This window comes from Pogona vitticeps, chromosome 2 (genome assembly GCF_051106095.1).
Source record: "Pogona vitticeps strain Pit_001003342236 chromosome 2, PviZW2.1, whole genome shotgun sequence".
In the NCBI taxonomy this organism is placed as follows: Eukaryota; Metazoa; Chordata; class Lepidosauria; order Squamata; family Agamidae; genus Pogona; species Pogona vitticeps.
In genome coordinates, this window is record NC_135784.1 from 168,944,774 (window position 1) to 168,962,871 (window position 18,098).

At 44.9% G+C, this 18,098-nt stretch overlaps 2 protein-coding genes across 3 annotated transcripts in view; both read right to left on the minus strand.

The window, feature by feature from the left end:
• Positions 1-13,539, minus strand: part of DTX3 (deltex E3 ubiquitin ligase 3) — a 31,082-nt gene extending 17,543 nt beyond the window's left edge. The window contains exon 1 of the mRNA XM_020778458.3: positions 13,281-13,539. The gene's annotated coding sequence lies outside the window, so the exon portion shown is untranslated. The remainder of the gene's footprint in view (positions 1-13,280) is intronic.
• Positions 13,540-15,314: 1,775 nt separating this feature from the next.
• PIP4K2C (phosphatidylinositol-5-phosphate 4-kinase type 2 gamma) overlaps positions 15,315-18,098 on the minus strand; it is a 46,839-nt gene continuing 44,055 nt past the window's right edge. For both annotated transcript variants that reach the window (XM_020778471.3, XM_078384689.1), the window contains exon 10: positions 15,315-17,346. In XM_020778471.3, coding sequence (XP_020634130.2) covers positions 17,266-17,346 — 81 coding nt within the window. In that variant the 3' untranslated portion in view covers positions 15,315-17,265. The remainder of the gene's footprint in view (positions 17,347-18,098) is intronic.

The window sequence follows — 18,098 nt, forward strand, 5'->3', positions numbered from 1 at the left end:
AACCGCCTTCCAATACGGATTAAGTTCTCAAGTCAAGACCCCACTGTAAAGCTTAAGCTCCTTGATCTCTATAATATAAACTCTATAAACTAGTAATAATTGCATGCTGTCAGATTGATCTTGAGTCGGCAAACCTTTCCAGGATTTTCTAGACAGGCCATAAACTAATTGGGGGTGGCAATTTTTAATCTTGGGGATTAATCATGAGCACGGTGAGATATTTGTTCCCCAAACAAACAATTGACCATGGAGATGTTTGTCTTGGTTCAGCTACTGTATTTTTGTGACTTTTGTGAACAACTCTGGACAACAGAATTTTTAAGAAAAGCAATTCATATGCTTTAAAAATTAATTCAGGGGAATCTTGACTGGGTTCATGACTGGTATTAGCAAAATAAATCTATACAAGATGCTTGTTATCAAATTGGAAATTAATTCTGTAGCTGTCCTTGCACCTTTTCAAATATTGATAAAAGTACTATTTTAGGACATACAAGCTAAATTTAGCTTGCTTTTATTCATTTATTTTCTTAAAAACCAATTACCAAAATTCCAATATTCCCACCACATATGAAAATAAGTACCTACTTTCTGGCATGCTCTCCAGCACACCTTAGAATAATTACCATCTACAGTGGTACCTCGACTTATTGGAATGCCGTTCGTATGTTGAAAACTTTGTAAGTCGAGGCAAAATTTCCCATAGGAATGTACTGAAAACCATTTAATCCGTTCCGGCTATTTTTCGTTCTTATGTCGAGGCGCTGTTCGCAAGTACAGTAGAGGCATTAGTTCCCATAGGAACTAATGCAAAGCCGGTTAATCCATACTCTACCCCTAGGGGGAGAATTTTTTCTTCTTCTTTTGACCTAAGATGAACCTAGGTCAAAAAAAGGGCAGGAAAGGTTTTTTTTCGTTCCTATGTGGAAGATCCGTTCACAAGTCGAAGAAACATTTTGCAAATAGAGCTGTTCGTAACTCGAAATGTTCGTAAGTGGAGACGTTCATAAATCGAGGTACCACTGTATTTGGTTTAATTTCACTGGAGTTAAATACTAACTCATTAGTTAGTTAACTTAACTAATTAGTTAGTTAACTAACTTATTAGTTAGTTAAAGACCAACTTATACAGGTTCTGGTTGTTGTAGGCTTTTTGGGCTGTTTGGCCGTGTTCTGAAGGTTTTCCTTCCTAATGTTTTGCCAGTCTCTGTGGCCGGCATCTTCAGAGAACAGGAGTTAGAACTCTGTCTGTGTTCTCGTGTAGTTTGTGGGATAGTTGAGTATTTATAGCTGTGGTATCAGCTTCTTGTACTTTTCAGGAGATTGGGTGATTAGGGTGTTTTTTCTTATGGGTGTATTGTTGTGATAAAGGGGAGATGATCTGTCACTGTGATTGATGGGTGTCATTAGCTGCTCTTTTGTGTGCAGTGACCATGGGTTCTTTTTTATTGATTGATTGATTGATTGATTGATTGATTGATTGATTTGATTTGATTTGATTTGATTTATACCCCGGCTATCTGGTCTACTCGACCACTCCAGGCGGCTTCCAGTATAGGATAAAACAATAAAACACAAGAACATTACATAATCATTTGATACAATTCTTGTGGCTGGGTAGAGATCATTGACCTTTTGCAGGCTGTATTTTTCAGTGCTGGAAGCCAGGCTTTGTTGAGTTATACAAGTTTTTCCGTACTAACATATATTTCGATTGTTTCTATTGTTCTCTATGTTTTTCCAAGCACTAATACAGTGGTGCCCCGCACAGCGAGGTTAATCCGTTCCGGATTAACCTTCGCTGTGGGAAACATCGCACTACGGAACAGAAAAAGGCATTGGAACACATTAAACAGCGTTTAATGCGTTCCAGTGCCATAAAATACTTACCGTTGTGCGATGTTTCCCAGGGGCCGGCAGCCATTTTCGCGCCCTCCCCTCGCACAACGAGGGTGCCAAAATGGCTGCCATCAGCTGTCCGGCGGGTCCAAAATGGCCGCCGGAACAGCCGAAAGGGCCTGGGGTGCAGCGTTTTCACGCCCTTGGTAAGCAAGGGGAGCGCGCGAAAACGCTGCCGGAAGCCCCGAAATGGTTGCGCGCAGCCATTTCGGGGCTTCCGCAGCGTTTTCACGCGCTCCCCTTGCTTACCAAGGGCGCGAAAACGCTGCACCCCGGCCCCTTTCGGCTGTTCCGGCGGCCATTTTGAAGCCGCGGAACAGCTGATCGGCGGGTCGCAAAGCGAAGGTCGGTAAGCGAGCAGCTTACTGACCTTCGTTCTGCGATTTCGCGCCTATACGGGCACCGTTTTGCGATCGCATTTGCGATCGCTAAAACGGCCTCGTAGAGCGAATTCATCGCTCTACGAGGCGCCCGTTGTGCGAGGCACCACTGTACTTCTTTTCCTGTATCATGTTCCCATAATAATTTGAGCCCTCCTGAATATATGACAAATTTTACATATTATGTATATGTTTTGCTATATTGTTTTCCCCTTCACTTTCCTTTTAAAATATAATTTTCTCGTATTTTGTAGATTCCCTACATTTATCATTTCTTTTTACTCAGTTCTTTACCCCCTGCTCTACTTGAATAATATTATATCAAGATATTTTATCCATACCTGTCACTTCTTTTATTTGATCCTTATGTTTTATTTTTTCTAAACAATCCATTATTCTAATAACTTGCCACTTTATTAATAAGTTCTCAGTCTCTTCAGTTTTCTTGGAATTTCTCCAACTCTGCCACTGGATATTATGTGGATACTTGTGGAATAATTAATTTTCTATATCTATACGCTGTGGGTTCAACCACAGAACTCTCTGTGCTGCAACATCAGAAGACCTGCAGTCATAAGATCGAATCCACACAACGGAGTGAGCTCCCGTCACTTGTCCCAGCTCCTGCCAACCTATCAGTTCGAAAGCATGTAAAAATGCAAGTAAATAAATAGGTACCACCTTGGTGGGAAGGTAACAGCGTTCTGTGTCTAGTTGCACTGGCCACGTGACCACGGAAACTGTCTATGGACAAGCGCTGGCTCTATGGCTTGGAGACAGGGATGAGCACTGCACCCTAGAGTCAGACACAACTGGACTAAATGTCAAGGGGAACCTTTACCTTTAGCTATTCCAAATTAAAAACATATTTTAAAAGAAGGAATGTTGTATATTTTAACTATATGTTTATTATCTTGTGTGAAAAGAGTACAGTATTTACAAGGTCCAAATGCAATTATTGTGTTTCTATATTCAACAAAATTAATTTGTTGGACTGAGATACCATATATGGCATGTGCCTTACCAGACTGGCTATATAGTATAGCCTTAAACTGGGGAGCCCCAACTCTTCCTTTGGGGGGGGGATTTATGCAAACTTCTCTTATTAATTCTTGAATTATCTCAATTTATTACTATGTCTAGCTTCCATTTTCTAGGATGCAAAATCCTCAGACAAACTATGCTTAAACCATGAGTTTAAGTTCAGCCAGTAAGGCTTCTGGATGATTTATATCTAGGTTTCTCTTGTATAAATCCAAAACTATTTACTGTACATCCCACGGGTTTCCTTTAATGAAGCCCAGCACACCTATGGATCTTACTTCAGCATAATGACTATCACACCTTGCAGGTGTGGGGGAATCACTTTTTTGGATCACAACACCCACAATATGTAGTTTGAGAAATTTGACCCTGCATTGTAGTCCTAAAAAAGCGACCAGTTCAAGCTCCGTCTGTTTCCAAGTTTGTTTGTTATACTTCATAGAACATGGATTGTATCTTTAACCATGTTTAAAGGTGTGTCTGTTTCACATTTAGTGCAAAACAGCCTTCAGTTATGGCACCTTGTAATGTATTTGCAGGAAAAAAAACTGGGTATTCTCATTTGGAGGCCATACAGTACAATGGGAAGGCTGAGATCTGGATATGAGAAACTGAGATTCACTCCCTCCTTGCTCATCGGTGAAAGTCACCCTGTAACCATGGAAAATGCCTCCATGCTATGACCTTTGTTTCATGAGGTTATTGCTGGGGAGCCAAAGTGCCACCAGAATAAGCTCCCTCCCTTCACAACCCATGCCTGGGATGAAAGCTTTATCTTTATACCTTTATCTCCAGCTGAAATAGAGCTTAATGATTTATGTGTAACACGATTTGCTCACCTAGAGATAAATCCTACATCCATCTACCTACAGTCAACTTTCTGAAAAGATTAGGACTTACCACCTACAAGTTATTTAAACCCCACTGATTTCAATAAGTCTGCTCCAGGGAGGGCTAACACTGGATTTAGCTCATGTACCTTTTTTAAAAAAATCCTGCTTCTCCCTACCCCAATCCCATCCAAATATATTTAACCAGCAGAACCCATCAAATGATTTTTGAACCCCGAGAGAAAGTAGATCTCTCTCTCTCTCTCTCTCTCTCTCTCTCTCTCTCTCTCTCATTTTCTAGGGGAAAACTGTACTTTCTCACAAAGCCCCCACCACACACACACAACACCAGAATCATCTCTAAACAAGGAAGATCTAATTCCTAAGATGTATGTTTTGAAGCTGAAGTGGGTGGAAGGAAACACCTTCAAATTAAGAAGGTGTGGGCCACTTTCTTTCTCCCTGACAATTTCTCCATTCCTTGCTTTTGGTTCTTACAATTCGGTTTGGAGAAAAGAGGATGAACACTGCTGGTGAAATTGCAAGTTTTCTATTCCTAAACTCTACATGGGTGTTAGTGTTTCATATTAGCTAGACAACACTGCACCCAGGGTGCACTTTTGTAAGAACAAGGAGGTGGGGCACCTTGCCCTCCCCACCTTTATTGCCAGCGAATACTCAGGCTTTTGTCTAACACACTAGTTCTGCACAATGGCTGATGAGTTAGAACTTCTTGAATGGGACTCAAGTACTAGGCATGAATCCTAAAAGAAGCATAGGTGTTCGCTTTTAACCAAACAAAAGGAAAAGATGGAGATGGAGGGGAAGTAAAACAGGGAGAGGCTGATTCCCCACCGTTGTGCTCTGATCATGGCAAAATAAAAGATCTCTGTAAAAAAGAATGCATTGTGATGCTTAAGATCCAAGAGTGGACTTTGGCCAACAGGTCCCGATAATATTGCCTCCCTTTCTAAAATGGGGAGGTGCTTACACAGATGCTAGTTTGGTGCTTTTAAAAAGCCCTTATGTCCCAGAAGTTGCTGCATGGAGACAGCCACTGTGTTACTCAGGACAAATTCATCCTAGACTAGGGGTGAGTAATAAGAATACTAGGGTGGGTAGGCTTTTGCTTCCCAGATGCTGAGGACAAGAACTCCTACAGTCTACCATTTGCTATGCTGGCCATGGCTTCTAGGAACTGAAGGTCAAGACATCTTAGAAGGCCAATGGTTCCTTATCCCCTGGGTGGGATAAAGCAAAAGGAACCCTTTCTAGGAGCCTCGGGAATTTTCTGACGATGCCTGCAATCCCAGAATCGACCTCCTTTCCTAGCCTTGAGAGAAGACAACTCCATCATGTAGGCAGGTAATGGTTTTGCACCTGGGCTTTGGGCAGCAAAGAGCATTCCTGCCCAGAGAGCAGCAGGGAGGAGCAGAAGACGACCAAGTCCAAACCAATGGGAGCAAGATTCCCATTGAATCTCTTCCAGTTCCTGAGGTCTCTCTGCTTTAAAAATGAAAATAAAAATGATACAAACAAGCAACCAAAATCCAGCTCACTGGTTTACACATGGCGAAAAAGCCAACTGTTTTATTCACGATATATTTGAATCTTGATATATATATATACGGTATATATATGTCTCTAGTTCAATAGGTTTTTCCAAAGAGCAGCATGTACTGAAAGCAGAGAGTGAGTATTCTTTCTTGAGGTTGCATAACTGAAAAAATGGAAGACAAGTTTCATAGAAATTGTTCTGGATGCACAGAAATCTTAGGGAATGCATGTTCGATGAATCATTCCACAGGACAATTTGCGACACTTTAGCTATCTACACTTTAAATATCTTCCTCCTGTGATTTTCAGATACACTCCAACACAGAGATGGAACAACTGTTCACTCTCCAGATACTCTGGATGACAACTTCCATCAAAACATTTAGGAGAAGGGACACAGACTCCATCTCACTTTACTTCAACTCCCAGAATGCTTTCGGTGGTAGGATACAAGGCAAATGGTTACTAATGAAAATAATTCTACTTTGTCTGGACGTAATAGTTTCCTCCCCTTACATGCCGTAAGCAGCACAGCAGATCCATATGCTTGCATATAAGGAAGGGTGGGAAATTTTTGGCCCTTCATAATTTTGGACTACAACTCCCAGAATCCCCAACAAGCGTGGCCAGTGGTGAGGAACCACAAGCTGTAGACATTTGGCTCTCCAAAAGCTTACCATTCCTGCTTTACATAAATATCCTAATGGTTTTAATCAATTTACAGGGCATTGCTTAGACCTCAAAGGACACACATTGAGGCATCTGTATTGATAAACCTGGAAATCCATTTGTTACATTTGAAAACATATTTTTAGCCTTGAATGGTCAAGATAGGTACAGTATTGAGAAGAAGTCCCATCAGGTTATTCACTCACAATTTGAACCTGGCATAATTTCCATCAAAGGTATGTTGTTACGTCTTGTCTGGGCTGGAACAGACTTATAGAGACTCTAATAGAGCTTTCAAGGTAAGTGAGATATTTAAGGAGTGGCTTTACCAGTTCCACAAAGGCATATATCAGATGAATTCAATGCTGCTTGAACTGTCCATCTTGCTCCTGTTCAAATTCAGATAAACTATTCTCTTTGACTTTTAAAGCACCAGACATATTCTTTCCATCAGTATTTTTTTTTTAAAAAAAACACATTTTAAAAAGCCTTACAAAACTCTCCGAGACAGGGAGAAAGAGGGATAAGGTAGGTCTGTGAATCTGTGATATCATTTTTATTAGGCAATGCTTGCCTCCATGTGATCCAATGATCTTCCTAGTTCAAGCAGCACTATTGTACTGGGAAAACCCCTGTACTGTTGTGCTAAGAGCTTGCCCTGACAGAACAGAAGAAATAGAACAGAAGAAATATATCTGTATGCAAAGCTGCTAGTTGCTCCGCTTACATCAGGATATTTGTACCTACCCTAAAGATGGAATGCTGAAAACATCTAGTGATCAATGCAATAAAAAATAAGTAGGTATAACAAATGTTTATCTTGGAACAATCTCTGTGTGATGTTAGATAGCAGTTTTCAGTCTGTACCTCAGTAACCCAGGGATGATAGTCCAAAATGCTGACTTTCCTAAGCCCAGGATTTCCAGTGTTTCTCAAGGAGAATGAGAACAGGTGGACAAGTTTATCTGAATGATAAACCCGTAACACTGCTTTGGTTCTTGACTGTAGCATGCAGCCACAGAACAGTACAGTATTCAGTGATTTTGAGCTTTCACCCTTATTTTAATGGAATGGCAATGAAGATGTAGAGCGGTGGTTCCGAACCTTGGCTAACCCAGGCATTCTTGGAGTGCAATTCCCAGAAGCTGTGCTGGCCAGGACTTTTGGGTATTACAGTCCAAGAACACTTGAGTTATCTAGAACACTGGTTCCCAACCTTGGGTCTCCAGATGTTATTGGACTAAAACTTCCCAAAGCCTTCACCACTAGCTGTGCTGGCCAGGACATCTGGGAATCCAAAGCTGGGAACTACTAATCTAGAGGCCTGGCCTGCAGACCACTTGAAAATCACATAGTGAAAAATTTGCCCCTGATTCCTCTCTACAAGATGCTGGATTTCCTCAGCATTTGTCAACATAGAAAGTGTTATCCAAAGGGTGAAATACTGAAAACACTGGGTGCAAGCCTTAATTTAAAAGGGAATGCAAGCTTCTGAGTGACATAGAACTCTTCACCAAACAAAACAGGCTAGCAACTCTATCATAGGTAAACAGAGAACAAGCACTTTGAATATTTACTTTTTAGAACATCAGTCCTAGCCATCCACACACTTTCAGTTACGATTTAACACATGATCCCATGCATATTTCTTCAAAAGCAAGCCTCCCTGAGATGTTTCTTTTCTTTCTAATACATGTGTGAAGGATTGGAGAAGTAGTCTCATTAGGCTTACCATTAAGAAAGATGAAAGCACAGCATTGATGCCTTAGTTACTCTTCATTCTACCTGAGAAAGACTTCTGCTTAATAAAAAAGCCCACATATTCCTACATATCTTTGGAAAGAAAACTGGTAGTCAACAAAAAATATTACTAACTGGCCTCATTATGTTTTTTTTAAAGTCTGATAGCCTGAATGTGCATGTGTGAATAACTTCCAATTTATCAAAAGCTTACGTGGTCAGAAAATAATTTTACAGACCATTTCGCAAACTTGGCCATTTTGCAAACTTAGACTTGCAATTTGAATTTGAATTCATGAAGAAATTGACATCATTTTACATATTTTGTGAATTCTTGACCAATATTGGCCACAATAATCTGTAATAACAAACCCCCTGACTTCCATATAATAATAATAATAATAATAATAATAATAATAATAATAATAATAATAATAATAATAATAATAATAATAATAATAATAATAATAATAATAATAATAATAATAATAATAATAATAATAATATAATTTATTGTCATTGTAAGTATATACACAGTATACCATACAACGAAATTCACAAATTCATAATCTGGGTCTTCTTGCATTTGGGGATCATGTTAGGTCTCAAATTGCATTTGCGGAGTCCCTTAGAACCACCGCATAGCTTCCCTGTCCTGGAGGACCTTTAATCTTGATGGCATTGCCAGGGAGATTGCATGAGAATAGGCAAGCCTGCAGAAGGGCAAGAGCCCTGTATGTGGTGGGTTAATTATCATTTAGGAATTCAGAGCTGGAATGGACCCTATGGATCATCGACTCCAGTCTCTGTCAAGGAGGAACCCTGGGGAATCGAACTCCCAGCATCTGAGTCAGCAGCCAGATGCTTAAACCACTGAGCAGTTAATCATGCAATTCTTCACAAATTCATTACAGCAGCCTTCCTCAATCAGGCATTCTGCTGACAAGTTGGACCATGGCCCCTTCATTCTGGCCAGCACACTAGCTGGGGTGATGGGCATTGTGGTCCAATATGTCTGGAAGGCTGTTGGGTAGGAGAAATCTATGCTAGAGCTTTCATTTGGAACACCCAACCCAAGCAAAACAACACTCCTGAGTTGTCTCTGGTCTCAAGAGAGATGCGATCTATCCGGAATTGGTCTGGTTGAAGGGCCTCCCGCTAGCATCTCACCTGAACAATTTGCAGCATTTTTAAAATCTAAAATGGAGGCCATCCGCCGTGACCTTTCTCCTTTTTTAAATACAATGGATCGAGCAGAGATGTCCAGCGCTCCGCCTTGCCTGGTAATTCTTGATTCCTTTTAGCCTGTAACACTGGATTTGGTAAACAAGGCGCTTGATCGGTGTCGGGCCACCACCTCTTCTCTCGACCCTTGCCCGGCCTGGCTAATCAAAGCAGCCAGGCCCGTAACAACCAAATGGGCCTCTGCAATAATTAATGGGTCTCTTCAGGAGGGCAAGGTACCCCTTGCCCTCAAGGAGACACTAATTAGGCCCATTAGGAAGAAACCAAATTTGGTGACGGACGGCATTGGCAATTATAGGCCCGTCGCCAATGTTTCTTTCCTTAGCAAAGTGGTTGAGAGGGTGGTGGCAGATCAGCTCCAGATGCTCTTGGACGAAACCAATGCCCTGGACCCATTCCAGTCGGGCTTCAGGCCGTGCTATGGTACAGAGACGGCACTGGTCACACTGATGGATGACCTGCTGAGGGAGGCCGATGAGGGCAATATGTCCTTGTTGGTCCTCCTTGACATCTCAGCGGCCTTTGATACCGTTGACCATGGTATCCTCCTGGGGAGGCTCTCTGAGTTGGGAATTGGTGGCCTGGCATTGTCCTGGCTCCGTTCCTTCTTGGAGGACCGACCCCAGAGAGTTCAGCTTGGAGAGAGTGTCTCGGCCCCGTAGAGCCTCAACTGTGGGGTTCCACAGGGGTCAATTATCTCCCCAATGCTGTTTAACATCTATATGAGGCCGCTGGGTGGGGTCATTAGGGGATGTGGGGCATCGTGTCACCAGTATGCTGATGACACACAGCTCTACATCTCCTTTTCATCTACCTCAGTGGATGCCGTACTGTCCCTTCAGCACTGCCTGGAGACTGTATTGGAATGGATGCAGTCGAATGGGTTGAGGCTGAACCCGGACAAGACGGAAGTCTTGAGGGTGGGTGGTCCTTCCACCAGTGGTATAGGCAACTCCCTTTCTTTCGGGGGGACGGTCCTTGCCGCAAAGAATGATGTCCGTAGCTTGGGGGTACATCTGGACCCGGCGCTTACCATGGAAACCCAGGTGGCGTCCGTGGCCCGCTCTGCCTATTTCCATCTATGGCGGATTGTCCAGCTGCGACCCTATCTTGATGGGGGGGCCCTCACTACTCTAGTCCGTGCGCTCGTAATCTCAAGATTAAACCATTGTAACACACTCTACGTGGGGCTACCTTTGAGGCTGATGCGGAAACTTCAGATGGTCCAGAATGCGGCAGCCAGGCTTCTTAGTGGGGTGAGAAAACACCAACACATCTCCCCCACTCTGGCTGCTTTGCACTGGTTGCCCGTCCATTTCCGCGTTGACTTCAAAGTGTCAATGATTACATATAAAGCCCTAAGTGGTTTGGGACCTCAATACCTGGCAGATCGTCTTCTCCCACCCAGATCTACCCGAGTCACCTGACACAGCCAGCAGGGACGGCTGAGGGGTCTGACGCCGAGGGAGGCCCGGAAGGAAAAAACAAGAAATCGGGCGTTCTTGGCAGTGGCCCCTCGGCTGTGGAACACTCTCCCCACCGAAATCCGGCTGGCACCCTCGCTGGGCATTTTCAAAACCCAGCTGAAAACTTGGCTATTCAAGCAGGCCTTCCCTTCAGTCAATTAAGTCATTCTTATTTCTTATTTCTCTTCTTTTATTTTTCCCATCTTGGGACTGTTTGCTTTAAATTAATTGTTAAAATTGTAAATTTATGATATTATATATTATATCATTTTGTTTTTTTAATTTAAAACTGTGTATATTTTAAATTGTTTTTATCTTTTATGTTGTAAGCAGCCCAGAGTAGACTATGTCTAGATGGGTAGCATATAAATTCAATAAATAAATAAATAAATAAATAAATAAATAAATAAATAAATAAATAAATAAATAAATAAATAAATAAATAAATAAACTCAGTCCATCAGACTTATGCAGTCACCCACATTCAGGAAGCAGACTGAAGGAACACACTGAGATCCTGAAACCCACGTAACACCCTCCTGCCTTTAACTTTATGACAATGCAAACAAAAGCAAACTCAAGAGTAACCAATGAGAATGCTTTTGTGTCATTACTAAGAAATGTGCAAAAACCACTAGAACCACAACCTTAACCTCTGCATCTATTAAGTAGATCTTTAGCCAGGAAGGGGGCAACACATTTCAATTTCTGGCCTCTCCCCCCCCTTCTTTCTTTTCCAAAGATCAAGATGGAGGCTAAAGTCTTACCCTATAGAATCTAGCAGCTCTTCCAAATTAGGTGCACAGCACAGGTAGTCCTGCAAATATTTGGCATCAACAAATGGGCATAGCTGGGAAGGGGGTAGGTTAGTGAGAAAGGACCCAATCTTCAAGTTGTCATTTGTACTTCCGTGACGGGGGGGGGGGGAGATGGCAATTCCAGCAGGCGCCATTTCTCTCATCCCTGCCTTGTCACGACTATGTCCCTGCTGAAAACTGTTCTTTTTTCCTAACAACATCAAGCCCGGGAGCCTGGCCTTCTACAGCACATGCACATACTTTTTTTTGGGGGGGGGGGACCTAGGTGACCTTGAGCAAGGCTATTTTGTCATGTTTCTGTGGGCCTTACCTGGTCAATAAAGATAATAGGGGGCCACACTGTCACTGTGGTGGAGAAAAGCAAACACAGTGGTTGGGAGGTGGGGGGGGGAGTAGAGAATAAAGAACAGATATTGACAGTAGGGGTGGAGTGAGGCAAGAATCCTTTAAGACTATCCTCTCTCCTTGAGGTTTGGTAATAGGGTCCCTGCAGGTATTTTTGACAACACTCCTCCTCCCTCCCCACCCCAATTATCTGGGTGAGGGCTTGTCAGCCTCATCCCACTATTTCGGCTCTTCACCAGGAGTTGTTTATTCCAAATGAGGCCTGGTAGGCTTGGCTGCTGTGAAGCAATGATAAATATGGAACAAAGGAGAAGCGTGTGCAGAAAGGGGGGGGCACAGGGTGAAAAACAATGGCTTGGTGAGGGGGGGGGGGAAAGGCTTTATTGACAGCTTTCAGGTTCCTCACCAGAATCCCATACATCTTTCCCTTATGCCTCTGCACACACCCCACAAACATCAACCCCCAATCTCCCCCGCTTTTTTTCTCCCTGAGCCCCGGGGTTTTAATCTTACCCTCTGAAGACCCGCAACAGTGCAGGACCTAAACATTATCCCCCCTCCTACGATGACAGAGGTGGGCAGCTAAGTTTCAGCCTCTCGTGACCCAATTATATGCCGGTTCCCCACTTCTCGGTGCGGAGGGGGCCGCTTCTCTTTTCCCCCACTCCCCGCCCCAAAGACCTCTGCCTACCGCCCCCGCCGCTCCGGGAGGTTTTGAGGGATAGATGAATAGGCAACTCGGAGGAGAAAATCGTTACGTAAAGAAGTTACCCCCCCCCGCAAATCCTGGATCTGGTGTGCTGGGTACCCTGGAAAAAAGGGAGGAGAAATCCTACCTTCCCCCCCCCGCCAACCCGAACACGCACACATATGCACAGGGAGAGACTGAGAGAGTCAACTGCTCTCTTTCTCCTTTAGGCAACACCCCTGCTGCAAAGCCAGCTGACAACACACAATAAAAGAAACGGCAGCAGCTGCTTTAAGAACGAGCGGCTGCAGGAATATGCAGATAGACTCCGATCAATGCGCCACATGATGATGCTGATGCTGATGCTGGGGATAACTGAAAACAAAACAGGAAAGCACGCCAAACCGAGGCAGAGCCAGACGGCGCCGGAGGCAAAGCGCCGCATCCTTTGTCTCGATCGCTCCCCGCCACACGACGTGCAAAGACGACGACCTACCCCCACCCCTCCCGATGCAAAGATACCCCCCCCACCCCCGATCTTGCAACGGGTTACTTCTCTCCTCCCTCCCCCGTCACCGCCCCGAGACCGTGGCACCCACCATAGCGGAACCTCCGAGGGTTGCAGGATCGCACCTTCCATCGAGACTGCAAGCTGGGCGTGTGAGGATGATGAGGAGGAGGAGAGGAGGCTGCAAGAGGATATTTTTTTTTTAAAAAGGCAGGGTGTAGAGAGAGAGGAAAGGTGGCGGTGAAGGAGCCGAAGGATCCAGGGACAGCGAGGGTAAACGAGACCAAGGGAGGAGGAGGAGGAGGAGGAGGCCGCCGCCGCCGCCGCCTCTGGCGTGCCCGAGCGAGCGTGCTGCCGCCGGTGTCGCCGCGCCGCCTGAGCCGCGCTGCTCACCGTCTCCCTCCCCGCCGAGCAGCCATCGCCGGTGCGTCACGTGGCGCCGCTTGTTGCTGGCATGATGGGCCATAGCCATAGCAACAGCTCGGGCGGGAGGAGGAGGAGGATTGCCCGGGAGCGAGCCTGGGCGCGCGGCCGAGGCGGTGGGCGGCCGTGCGGGGAAGGCGAGCGGAAGGAGCGGCAGCGGCTCACGGCTGTCTCCGCGGGAGGCGAACGGGCGCCTTTCTTCTCTTCCCCCCCCCCCCCGCTTCTGCTGCGAGAGGGGGGGTGCATTAGTGACGGTGGGGGTAACAGCGGCCAGGTCTTGGAAGGAAACCGTCCCGCACCCGCGTTTACTTGTGCGCAGGGGGAACGCGGCTCACTATTATCCCGTGGAAGATGTTTTTCCCCCGCCCCATATTAAAAGGTTTAGGATGCAGCACCATCAGCCCTGTTGGGGCTTGGCCTTCGGGGTCAGCACGCAGAGGAGCACACCATCCGCCTTTTTATGTCATCAGAGCGCGGATGCTGGGTCCCAGGTAGGAGCCTGGAGGATGGGAGAAAGAGCCGCTGCATGCAGCAAGATCTGCCATGGAGTCAACAAGAGCAGGAGGTAAATCCTACTGCAGTTCCAAAAACACTCATGACTTGATCAGCAAATCTCACAACGAAGTTTTTTTATTTCTCCCCCCCCCCCTTTCCTTCCACTGGTAGCATCTAGGCTGACAAGAGTTCTGGAGGACTCCAAAGCTTGCACATTATTTTAGCGGGCTCTAATAAAGGTATTGCTTGTCTGTATTTTTTTTTTGTTGTTGTTGTTTTAACTTTCAGCCTCAGGGTTCTGAACTCATTGCAACCACCCCATGAAACAGAAAAAGGCAGGGTGAGATGGAGATCAGCACAGGACCCAAACTTCCAGATGCCATGGAGTCATTTAGGCAAGCCTGCCTCTAAACAAAATCAAGGCTGGGTAGTTAATCATCTAGGCATATATATCCACAAAAATGGACCATATAGAAAAAAAGATCCCCAGAAGCTCCTAAGACAACACTAACATTAAACAGAGAACCTACTGATTCTATTGTACACTCAAATGACAGTAGGTTATGGCATTCAACAGTCTTGAATACAGGAGGAGTTTGTATGTGTTGATTTTACATTGCAGTAGTGCTAAAAGAGAAGTGAGGTTTGGTAGCCCATCTAGGCTTGTCAATAAGACTGCTGAGATTTATGTATGTAACAACACAGTGTGACAGAAGGCAATGCAACTCCATTTGGGAAAGGGTGGGTAGCTGGATATAACAAGGCCATGAGGTCTATTCCTTGCTGAAGGTGTTGGAGGGCAGGGGCCAAGCTTGAATCTCCAAAATCACATAAGGAAAGAGAATCCTGCATAACAGGTAAAGCAACTTCGCCCCAGCAATGGCTGCTTGGAATAGGGACTAAGAATATCCCAGCATTACACAGGATGGAGAAGCCAGACCAAATTCTAGCTTACACTGAAATTAACCCTGGATAGCTGTAGTGATGAGCATAGTCTGGACACCACCATATTCTTGTCTAGTATTTACAACTGTCAGCCTAGAAGTGAAAGGCACAGCGTGGTTTTGTAGGCTCCTAGTTGCCTTTTCTTTTTTGGTGTTTGGGTTTATATCAGTCCAATGAGCCATGAAGTCCTCCTTCCATATTGCTGAAGCAGAAAAATCCAACAGCCTCTTGGATGGGAATGAGCATTTTGTAAGCAGGCATCTTTGGTTCAATAATTTATTTCCACTGATACAAGAGTGAACTGGAAGTACACAACATCTTATACAATAAAGAAACACTGCAAGAGGCAGGAAGGAGTACAAACCCTGGACCCCGACACAAGCATGTCCCCATGGCACAGGTTTTATTGCATTGAGTAGAGGAATGGCATCAGTTCCGACAGCAGCTTGAGAGGGACTAAGAGGAGAGGATGGATAGAACAGCAGCATGGGTTCGGCCCAGTGTGGCAAATCGGATGGCTTTATCAAACACAGCCGTGGCTGGAGCCTGTGCAAGGCCTCTTCTCCTTATCAGGGGAACAGCTACCATGGCATGCTGTGGACCACGTCCGTGAGAGAGGCTGACCTGTGAGGACGCAGTGCCGTGTATACAGTAGGGGAGTGAGTGAACTCAGAGGAAGAGCCCTGTTCTGCTGAATTCGGGGACAAATATCCTCATTAAGACCCCTCAGAGCTCCATAATGTTGTCAAGAGTCTCTTGAAACAGCTGCTGGCAGAGGCTGACTGTTCCCACACGGGTTAGTTTGAGATACATGTACACATGTACGGCAGGAAAGATCTTGAGTCCCTTTCAGAGGAGAATGGATGACCAGCAAAAACATACAGACTGACACTCAGGGCTTCAGAGAACATCCACCATGGCTTTTCCCATCCTCATGCCTCACCAAGGTGGGCTTTAGAAAAACTCCCCTCTAATCCTCTTTTGCCCTGAGATACAGGGCAGAGCTTTCAACCTTAGTTTGACTGCAGTTTTGGAATGGGAGAGACGGATAGCCAGGGCCTATCACAGTTCATATGATGGAATGACACAACTTTGTTACAGAGTATAGCCACCTAATCTTGCCAAGTACCCACTAGGTTGAGAGAAAAGGTTGGCAACATTACACAGATACCAGAAGAATCTCTCTTTTTTTCACAATAGAGGAATCAATTTTTCTCTCACTAAGTCAAATGCTCAGGGGAAGTGCCCCACATGGTCTAATCCTAAATCCCTACCACCACCCTCCAGGTAGCTCCCACCCATGGTGCAAGTCCACATTCACTGTCTGAGGGATGGAGGAAAAGCATCACCAAAGAGGTGAAACCACTGGGTCCTAGCAGAAGTGCTACAGTTGGGAGCACAACAGAGGCAATGAAGTTTGAAGAGGCTACCGTGCCAGAGAGAAAAAGAGCCCAAGGGAACTGGAGTGCATCTTAGGGTGTTCATAAGCAACATAGTCTGTACTTGCTAGGAAGGACCAAAACCTCTCCCAGGAGGTAGGATACAGTGCAATCGTTCAGGAAGGATGAGAAGCAGGGGTGAGGAAGAGGTAAAGATTTAGCATAAGAGGTTTGAAACAAGGAGGCAGTACTGCTGGGTAGCAAAGGGTTAACTATATCAGTCACTCTCAAAGGAAATTGATTGTATTAAATAGGAAAGATTCCATTCAACCTCCTCCTTCCAAGGCACAAGACTAAATTCTTATTGCATATTATTATGTCTCAGGATAATAATAAAAAAAACCATTTAACCAAGATTGGCTCTCACCCTAACCAGAGTCACCATCTGGTGTACCACTGGTATGGTTTAAGGGATAGAGGTGGTTGGCATTGGGATACATATTGCAAGCCGGGCTTCATTCTACTGCTCTCTCTGGGGAGCCAGAGAGGCTGCCTCCAAGGGCAGTTCCTGAACAGCTTCTTTGGTATTCTGGGCCGTGATTCATCCCGACAGAAGATCAAAGTTAAGGCACTTGATTCCACAGTCATCTCTTGGACCACTCATTATGGGGCTCACATGAAGTTCACCCAACTCTTCTACTGACTCAAGACAGCAAGGGCAGGGAGAGAAGGAATCATCTCTCCTACTGAAAATTGGGTAAGGGGAAAATACAAGGGGACAGGAAAGCCTTTGATCTGATTCTTTGGCCCAACAAGACGATAACTGCACAACTGCTAAGCAAATATATTAGTGACAAAGTCCAGAAAGCGCTTGGCATATTGTTCTGGATGCACTGTGGAGATCTCAGCACCCGCCTGTAAGGAAGACAAAAGAGTCAGCAAGAACCACGTCATCCCCCTCTTTCTTCCCAGTCCTTGTTTAAGATGGGGTGAGCTGCTTGTGGCCCTCCAGATGTGTCTAGATTGCAACTCCCTTCAGCCCTAGCCAGCGTAGCCTATGTAGGAGGGATGATCAGAGATATGGATCATCCGGAGGAGTGACCAATGCCCACCATGATGTAGAGAAATCATCTGTGGATCCTGGGAAGACAGCCAGCGTCTGATCCCTGGTCTGCAAATGATCTCAACTGACCACTTACCTCTGACAGGCATGCACTGTTCTACTTAAACTATGTCTGTCTCACAACTTTCTGACACAATACAGCCCTTGTTCTCTGCCCTGCATTCACTGTATATGTTGTCCCGCTAGCTGAAGAACACAGGAGGATTAACCCACTGGTGCAATGAAAATGATTGCAATGGTTCATTTAAAAAGTACCAGCAGGCTTTTGTCTTCTGCAGCTTCTCCACCTCTGCCCCACCCCTTTTGGTGTCCATTATGGCGTACAATTATTGCCACACTATGTAATACACCAGAAGTCCTGGATATCCTTGTGTATCTGTTACCTTCCAAGTGTTACCATTACAGTACTTGATTTAGCAAGCCAAGTAAAAAAAAGAAGTCTAGAGTTATCTCTGCTGCCTAATTTGCAACAGTAAGCAACTCACTACATCAAGGACAGGGAACATATGGCCCTCCAGGTGTCTTTAGACACCAGGTCTCATCA